The sequence below is a fragment of the Pteropus vampyrus genome, unplaced genomic scaffold (assembly GCF_000151845.1).
Source record: "Pteropus vampyrus isolate Shadow unplaced genomic scaffold, Pvam_2.0 Scaffold117, whole genome shotgun sequence".
Taxonomy (NCBI): Eukaryota; Metazoa; Chordata; class Mammalia; order Chiroptera; family Pteropodidae; genus Pteropus; species Pteropus vampyrus.
The window spans coordinates 90,285-99,561 of NW_011888898.1; the positions used below are offsets into that span (position 1 = coordinate 90,285).

Consider the following 9,277-nt stretch of genomic DNA (forward strand, 5'->3'; position numbering starts at 1 on the left):
ATAAAACCCTCCACTAGTTACCAACAACTTCTTCCTCAGAAAACAAAGAATGTATCGATCCTGATCTTTCTCTTTTCATTTGAGAATAAAGAAATAATCGATAATCAATTGCCAATTATTTGCTCTTTTGGGAGCTGGCCAAGGTACACAGCGCTGTGTCACATGCTCTAGGAGAGACAAAAACAAGGAGGTCACCTCCAGAAGGTCAAGGTTTTTGTCTAATTTGGCAGAGAACCCCAAGACACGTGTAATAGAGATGCTGATTTTAATTCTTTAAGGGCTCAATTCCTGTACTTCTTTATAACATTCATAATAACATTTGAGAGCCTTTGCTACATGCCAGGGAATTTCGATGCTTTGTCAACCACAGAAAAACCCTGCTGGGTGGGCATACTCATTGTCACCACTTCCAGATGAGGTACACGAGGCTCACAGAGATCAGTCAGTAAGTTACCCCGGGTTTGTCTGGCTACTAATCGTTTTTATTTATTTATTTTTTTACTAATCTGCCTTTGGCTTTATCTAATTACACAGTTCCCTGAGTCGAAATTACACTATTGAGTTGAACACAAGTATAACAATTGCGACATCTAAGTGGCCTGTCTCGTATATAGTTTGCAAAAACCAAGGCGTGCAATACAGTCGCGCTACGAGGTGGGGTTTACCGAGCCCATTACCGCATTAAGAACTGTGTGCGCCTTATTCCCACAGCCACCGCACGCATCGGCTGTGGTTATCGCCCCCATTTCCATGAATCTTCAGCTTCACTGGGAGGCCCATCCTGACACCGTCGCTTCGACAGATGTGGGAAGTAGGTCTACGAGTTTCCACAATCAAGAGCTAGGGTCTAGGGCTCACTCCCAGGTTTGGCTGAAGCTTTGAAGCACACAACGATCTGACTCTTGGATACATTTGACAGAGTTTTGCATTTTTCAGTACAGAGAAACCAGCCAAGGCCTTTCTGAGGGCTCCACCACCCCACCCTCATCACACACGTAAATGCGCACGTGCCTTGCCACCTGCGGTCGCTTGGTGTGAGGGCTGAAGCATTAACTTGGCGTGATGTCCCAGCACCCGCGGAGGGACTGGCCTGTCTCAGTCATGACCGTGGGCGCTTAGCAGGCAGTTCACGATCTCTCATTAGTAATTCCAGGCAGGATCCTGGCAGGATGATTCACAGAGACTAAGCGATGAGCGAGGGAAGCGGCCGTCTGAGGAAGAACAAGTTCTGAAACTGCGTCCCAAACGTCCTTCTGAGTTGAGCTGCACCTCATAGGATGGTGGGCTGGACAGCACCGAAGTCTTGCTTTTTCTCTGCAGTCCAGGATAAAAATTAGCGGGGGCTTTCTCCATCGGACATGGGACACCAACTTCCCTGAAATAGGAATTTTCTTGCTGGCTCCTACAGACTACTGATTGCCTGTCCCCTCCTGTTACCTACTTGGCATTTATAAAGCGACATAGTACAAACTCATGTGAAAACCCAGCAAATCTGAAATGCTTTCCCTTTCTCTCTGAGCACACCTGCAGAGAGAGAAAGAAAAAAATTAACAGAGGAGGAGGGCGATAACTCAATAGCTGGGTTAACAATAGGAGTTATGACTTATTGAGCATTTATTATGTGCCAAACCCCGTGTCAGAAGCAAGGTACATAGCGGCGAACTAAGTGGATCTTCTGTTTGGAGCTATGTCACCACCATGAACACACAAAGCAACAATTCTATCACACGGCCCTGCACATACTGGTCCTGCCCACCATCCTTTTGGCAATATTCCCATTTAAGGAATATTTCCAATCTTCTGAGATAATCCTGGTTTAAGGAAAGGTGATGTACTACAGCATGCTAAATGTCGATGTATATATTAAGGGCCCAGGTGAGGATCAGAAAATCTGAGTCTGAATCTCACATTAGCCAATAGTAAGGTTTGTGGAGTTGGGCAAATTACTTAACTCTCTAAGCTTCAGTTTTATTCATTCTTTTTTTTTTTTTTTTTTGTCATTGGGCTAAACTGGATAGGAAATTTTATATAAAATGTCTAGCTCAGTAGCTGGTTTATCACAAGCCCTAGAAAGCTTCCATTTGTGTACTACATAACATATGTTATAGAAGTTATAGTATATAGTCTATAGTATATGCTTTATAACATGCACTATCTAGTGTGCGTATATATATATATATATAAATGGATGTCTACATAAGTAGGTATAGTACATTTCCTACAAACTGTATTGATATATAATATACAGCTATTATTTTTTCTAACAGTAACGGTCATTAACCTCTCAGGACCAATCTGAAATGACACGGTTCAAGTTCAAGTTGGAACTGCAAACGGTTTTCAAGAAACAGACTGAAAGCTTACAGTAAACTTACCGGGGCCGGATTCGCCAACGCCAGCGTTGGAAAGACCTGGCTAAGAGACAGAAGAGGCGGGAGAGGAAACAGAACGTCCCTCAGCTCTTCCGTGGCTGGAGGCCGTTCTTGTGTTGGATCAGAACCGGAAAAGATGAAAATAATAAAATAGTGTGTGCGCGTGTGCCCCCACGCTTGCCTAGCATGCACTTTGCAAGGGTGGCCGGGGACGGCGGGGGCCGTGGCGCTGCACCTGCCTATCCTTTGCACAGCGTGTCCCAAATGAGGGAGGAGTGGGCCGGCCTCGGTGCAAGCCACGCTCTCACGGTGCATTTCACAACCGCCTAAGAGGGAGCGACCACGTGGAGTGCTGACTATGGATTACGTCGTAGACGCTTTACCAGCATCGATTCATTAAATCTTCATAACGACCAGAATGGAGCGGCCCGGGAGGGAATTCTGCAAACTCCACTGGCCCTCCATGCATTTCAGTACGCCTCAACTCCTCACTTTGGGGGCTGGGGGGGAGGGGGCGGTGCAGAAAGCTACCTTCCTCCGAAAAGAGTTCGGTCCAGGCTGGCATAACTGGCTGCGGGAGGCGCGCGGGCTCTGGGGCCCGCAGGCAGCCTCCCCGGGCCGCGCTCGGAGACCTCGACCGCCCCGCAGCGCGATTGTGCAAGCGCCGGGCTGCAGCCGGGCGCCACTGGCCGCTCTGCCCTCGGGCGGGCAGGGCGAGGACGCGCACACCCGCTGACCTCCCGGCTCGGCGCGCCTCCCTGGCAGTCATCTCCTGGGTGGAGTCCGCCGCGCTCCCGCCTGCGGAGCAGCGCGCCAGTCACCCCGAGGCCCTGACGCCCTCGCTCACCTCGCTGACTCCATCCCATTTCCAGTACCAACCGCCCGCCACTCCCCACCCCCCACCCAGGGTCCCGCGTCCCTCCGGGCCAGGCCAGCCAGGGCCCACTCCGCCCCACTCGGCGTGCTCATTGGCCGCCCGGGGCCTGCCCGCTCCATAAATACTTGGTCCTGGGGCAGGGAGCATGGACAGCGCCGGGAGGAAACCGCAGCGCCCGCAGCATCTCTTCTCCCGCCCTCGACAGCTCCACCTCGCGGCTCCAGACCTGGAAGTCGGACTTGCAGATCCACAGGCGGACCCACATCCCTTCCCTTCTTCTTTCAAAAAGACACCCGCCCTCGGCTGCCCAGCTCCAGCCCCCGCGGCCAGCCCTCGGCCGGCACCCGCGCCCTGGGGCTCCTGGACCGTGCGGCGTCGAGCATCCTCGCCGAGGTCCTTTCTGGCCTCTGTCCCTCTTCCGCCCCTCCCCCATCACACCTGCTGGTCCTCTTTGCCTCTCTTTCCCGGAATCGTTAAGCCCCCAACCCGGCCGGCGCCACTTTAGCAACTCGCCCTTGCGGGTCCCCGTGCGTCCCCACGCGTCAGGTCTCCCCCCGCGGCCATGAGCTCGCCCATCAGCTCAAGCCGCTCCCTGGCCGCCTTCCTACAGCAGCTGTGCCGCCTCGGGCAGCCCCCCAGATCCGTGACATCCACGGGGTGCGCGCCCCCTCGGCCACGGGAGGTGCCCCTGTGCGCGCCAACGGAACGTGGCGAGGCGCAGCACGCGACCTCCCTGCCAGGTCCCACCAACTGGCCACTGCTGGGCAGCCTGCTGGAAATTCTCTGGAAAGGGGGGCTCAAGAAGCAGCACGACACGCTGGTAAATGCCTCGTCGTGCCCCAGTTCCCCTTCCCCTCCCTGCCTTTCTCTCCAAACCACCTCCCTCAGGCGCGGGGCCAGGGCGCACTGGGCGTGCTCGGCTGTCCGAGCAGCGGCGGTCCCCGGGAGCGAGGAGGGACGAGGGAGAAGCGCAACCGGACCGCAAGGGATGCGCGCTGACTCCTCGCCGCGCCCGGCCCGCTGCAGGCGGAGTACCACAAAAAGTACGGCAAGATTTTCCGCCTGAAGTTGGGTGCCTTTGACTCGGTGCACCTGGGCTCGCCGTGCCTGCTGGAAGCGCTGCACCGCACCGAGGGCGCGTACCCCCAGCGGCTGGAGATCAAACCCTGGAAGGCCTACCGCGACTACCGCCAGGAGGGCTACGGGCTGCTGATCCTGTGAGTGCCGGCGGCAGGATGGGGGCCGGCGGCTGGGCCTGATGGGTTTAGAAAGAGGCCCCCTGGGGTTTGGCTGTCAACGCGAAAGCTCTACCCAGTGCAGTCTCAAACTCTTGCACAAAGAGTGGTTTGAGCGACAGCTGTGCTGCGCCCCCCAACACCTGCGTTCTCTCCCGCAACGGGGCGGGACCATGCCCTTCCCGTCCGAAAAATGCCGAAAAGAGCCTTAGACAAATCGTGGGGTTCAGATAATTGGGCAGGAAGAGGTTCTGAAGTCATCGTGTCAGACAAACGAGTTCTACAAACAAAATTATCCCTTAAAATTCCCTGGAACCTTCCCCCCTCCCCCACTTAGAAGCTCAAAAGCCAGAAATGAACTTCCTTTGCTTCTGACCGTGACCTCTCCTTCCGGAGAAGAGTGGAAAGTTAAGACCTAGTGCACTTGAAAGGTGGGATGAGGAGCAGTGTCAAGGCTGCACTTCAGATAAATGCTATGAACAGATGTGATTCCTCTGCTTTGTAATTGTCAGCATTTCACAAGTTAGCACTTCTTTTACCCCCAGTTTGGAATGCCTGATAGTTGTATTTGTCAGGACGTAATTATTGGAATTAAAAGCCATAGTAACAACACGTGGTGCATCACAGGCTGTGGGGTCAGCTACGTGGCAAGTGCAAAGGGCATCTGACCGCAAAAGGGTTTTTACCACTCCAGGGGATCTGTGGACTGTGGTTTTATTTGGAGGCAATGGCAAAACTCTAAAACTGAGGTGTTTTGTGAATGTGACTTTCAACCCAAACCACTGGATTGAAAGAAGATGAGATTTTTCCCCATGCAGATCTGGGTTTCTGGTGAGGGAGGTGCTCACGTGCCCACTCTCACTGCTGGGGATGGAGCCATGTGGCCTGCCAGCTCGAACCCAGCAGCAACACTTCAACGGCCCTGAACTCAAATGATCTGGACGTCACCTTTCTGGTGCTTTCTCTGGCTGGGAGGAAAGGTGCTGTCTCATCCTAGGGCCACACCAGCCCCAGATAGTCCAATGCTAATTGTCTCTGGAAATTTCTTGGCACGCTTCTCAGTGTTTATTTGATGACATCATTCATGCCGTTAAAGAGCTGAAGGTATCTTTTCTTTTCGGTTTGTTCTAAATATCTTTCTGCTTCTCTCCCAGGGAAGGGAAAGACTGGCAGAGGGTCCGAAGTGCCTTTCAAAAAAAACTAATGAAACCAGTCGAAATCATGAAGCTGGACAACAAAATCAATGAGGTCTGCCGGCCAGGGCCAGCTCTCCCGGGTCGGCTGGGGGTGGGGTGGGGGTGCTCCTAGATATGGCTATGAAGCGCAGAGGGCAAAGCGGGCACTTCGGGTGATGCGGGGCGCTTCGCTTTGTCCTCATTCTTCTCCATGCCCTCCTCCCCCCAACCCCTCCCTCTTCCCTCCTTCACCCTCTTTTAAAGCAATATCACAATCAGGGAGCTGTTACCAGCAAACGTTTGCTATTCTACAGTCTTGGATTTGAATATCATTAGCCTTCTACCCCCCCCCCAGCTGTGTAACCTGACGATCCCCATTAACTTCCCTGAGCCTCAGTTTCCCAATCGATAAAAGAGGAGTGAAAATTCCCACTCCATGGGTTTACTGTGAGGATTGAACGAGATGATGAGCGTGACCTTCCCAAGCAGTGACATGTGAGCTGGGTTGTGTGGGATGAGTAGCAGTCTGCAAGCCAGAGAAGGTGGAGAAAGGCATCCAGCCTGCAGAGACTATGAAGGCATGACATGGCACAGCATGAAGAGGGAACAGTACACTCAAAAGTGGGCTTTCTCTGAAATGATGCTGGACGGAAAGCAGGTCTTGACAAATGCTTTTCGTGCATTTGCTAAGGTATTTAGACATTATCCTTGAGCCGACAGGGGGCCAAAGGGAAAGAGGTTTAACATATTGTAAACTCTTTTTACTCCTATTCACTCTGGATGCTTATTTTGAACTGAACGTGGAGCCACATAAGATTGTACAGGTGAAAGATTGTAAACTCAGAAGCTTCCAAGGCCCAGGTAATCAATAAAGATGTATAATAAGGCAGGCCTGGTAGGGGTTTCAGCAAACAGCGCATGCCCTTTCTAGAAGAAACAGCTGCCCCAGCTCCAACAGTGTCTCCAGACCCTATTATTATTATTATTATTATTATTATTATTATTATTATTATTATCGAAAGGAGTGGAAAATCCATACGCTCACAAATCTCTAAAAATCCAAAATTCAGAAATCTCTGAATTTTTTGATGGTAGCTAATTCAAAGTACTTTTAAATGCACTGTGTGGCAAATTAAACGTGCCCATTGGTTACATGGGTGGGCTTCGTAGTCACAGAGACTTTGTTCCAGGCCCCAGCACGGCCACTTCTCGGCTCTGTGTCCACGGCAAGTGCCTTAGCCTCTCTCTAAGCCTCAGCTTTCTCATCTGTCACCTGAGACATGGGAGTCACGGCAGCACTTTCTACCTCACAAGGCTGTCGTGAGGACCAGCTAAAATGACACACTTTGTGCAGAGCTCGATACTAGACAAGCCTCGTCCAATGTGAGGCATTAGTCATCTAAAACTCTGATTTTAGAAACTGGCATCTAAAGACTAGTCCAATGTCACAGAGCTATTCAGTGAGGGAGCCGCATCCAGGATTTGCAGATTTCCTGGCTTCGAGTTCCACACGCTTCACACACCACCGGTCAGTAACGCGATATTTACTTGCCCAGATATGGACGCGGCAAACCTCAGGAGAGTTCTGGTGTCACAGTCCTTGAGACATTGTGCCAACAAGGGACGCTTGACTGACTTCTCCTTTGTGGTTTCGTCCCCATTCCGATCGGAAGAAATGTTTGCCTTTCTTTAAATTTAGATCAAAAGCTGAAACTGAAGCGTTTGGGTGGCTACAGGAAAAGCTGAGGAAACCCCCCAGGACAAGGTTGTTGGGGTGTCAGGTGACCTCCCAGAGAAAATATATAATTAACGTTGCTTCAGTGAACACACAAGGCAGAGAAACCTGGCAGCAGCTTACTGAGCTTTAAATTTTCGTTTTCCCTCAATGACTGGACCATGTCTTCTGTGGTTTCTTCCTTTTCTTTAAGGTCTTGGCAGATTTTACAGGTAGAATAGATGAACTCTGTGATGAGAGAGGCCACATCGAAGACTTATACAGCGAACTGAACAAATGGTCATTTGAAAGTAAGTCGTTTTTACAGTCTTGTTCATTTGATATGGCAGGTGATTTTTTTTGAGGATAAAACGTGGCTCTGTGGACAGCTTCTCCATAACCATAGACCGTTGCTGACGTGGAGGGGCCATAGCAGCCTTTCTAACGCCTTTGGGCACGGAAGTTACACTTTGCACGATGGGTGGTTTGTGTGGTCAATCGACAAACACTTAGCGACTACCTGCCGCGTGCCAGGCACCACGCTGGGGACTAGGGACACAGCAGTGAACACAACAGGCCACATCCGTGCTCACATGGAGCTTAGGTACTAGTAGGGGTGATAAATGACAAGGCATTAAACACAGTTTAGTATATACCCTGCCAACGGCTAAGGGAATCAAGGAAGAACATGATGCCTAGCAAGATGGAGCAAGCCTGCTGTGGTAAGCAGACGTTTGAGGGGAGACCTAAAGGAAGGGCAGGAGCAAGCCGCGAGAGTATCTGTGGGGAGACAGTTCCCGACAGTGCAGACAGGAAGTGCAAAGGCCCTGGGGCAGAAGCATGATGGAAGCCTCTGAGGAACTTCGAGGGAGGGGAAAGAGGAGCTGAGAAAGACCAAGCCAGGGCCCAGTCAGCGTAAGAACTTTTAATTGACGTCAGATCGGAGACGTGGACAGTTTCAAACAGAAGGGGGCGTGATCTTTCTTCAAGGATCACTCTGGGAATAAGGAGCAGAACCCTGCCTTGATGAGCTCCCTGCCTAGTTGGGGACTCAGGCAGGGGAGCCAGGGCCGTTTCAACAGCGTGTGTGAGTGCCTGACTACGGCGCTTCAGGGCTGTGGGAGAATCGAGAGGGTGGGCTTGGCTGGGCTTGATGGAGGCGCTTGGCTGGGCTTGATGGAGGCGCTTGGCGGAGGCGATGCCATCTCAGCTGAGGCCTCGGGCATGAGCAAGAGCTCTCCAAATGAAAGTGAGGGAAAGAGGAATGTTCCAGGCAGAGGAACAGAAGTTGTGGTGAAGGAACAGAAAGGCATTCATAATGACCGGAGCATCTCTTGCAAGGGAGGGGCCTGGCGAGGGCAGAGGATCGTACAAAAGCAGAAGCCAGCCCTGTAAACCGGGATAAAACCAGGGAGCGGAGCTTGGCTTTGAGCCCCAGAGTACCTGGGAGACCAGAGTGCTTTTAACAGGACAAGGCGCAGGATTCGATCTGGTGCAAGGGCCACTCTGGCTGCTGATGCGAGGGTTTGGGGGGCGCACCCCACGGCGGAGGCTTTTGTCCTGCCCAGTCATCTTAGCACACTAGAAAGCTCCATGCTAATAAGAAATCCGCAGAATGTAGGAAGGGGACAAGGAACAAAAAGAAGGAATGATTGATTGTGGAAGAGTGTGTTTTGGAAACTGTCCACTGTTCACATATCCCAGTTAAAGAGTATCGAATGCATTTCTCTGCAAGCCAATGAAAACCTGACTGCAGTGGTTTAAAAATCATTGTAGAGCATTATGAGAAGTCTCGGGGACCGCAGTCCACAGCTGGCACTCACCGATGTCACCGGGGAGCCACGCTCATTCTGTCTTCCTGCTCATCTCTCCTTAGCTCGTTGGCTTGCTGCAAAATGGTGACC

General features: G+C 51.7%; 1 protein-coding gene and 1 long non-coding RNA gene across 3 annotated transcripts in view; one reads left to right on the forward strand and one right to left on the reverse strand.

Moving 5' to 3' along the window:
• Positions 1-460: 460 nt before the first annotated feature.
• LOC111743641 lies at positions 461-3,252 on the reverse strand. 2 transcript variants are annotated; one of them, XR_002781815.1, is made up of 3 exons: positions 2,904-3,252; positions 2,376-2,482; positions 461-1,524 (listed from the first exon to the last, which is right to left on the reverse strand). It is a non-coding gene; the product is annotated as an uncharacterized LOC111743641 (long non-coding RNA). The 2 variants fall into 2 exon arrangements; XR_002781814.1 differs by having other exon boundaries at positions 2,376-3,252.
• A 124-nt stretch (positions 3,253-3,376) lies between these two features.
• Positions 3,377-9,277, forward strand: part of LOC105296033 (1,25-dihydroxyvitamin D(3) 24-hydroxylase, mitochondrial) — a 17,893-nt gene continuing 11,992 nt past the window's right edge. Inside the window, exons 1-4 of the mRNA XM_011365950.2 lie at positions 3,377-4,069; positions 4,276-4,466; positions 5,639-5,732; positions 7,588-7,684. Of these exons, the coding sequence (XP_011364252.1) occupies positions 3,812-4,069; positions 4,276-4,466; positions 5,639-5,732; positions 7,588-7,684 (640 nt within the window). The 5' untranslated portion in view covers positions 3,377-3,811. The remainder of the gene's footprint in view (positions 4,070-4,275; positions 4,467-5,638; positions 5,733-7,587; positions 7,685-9,277) is intronic.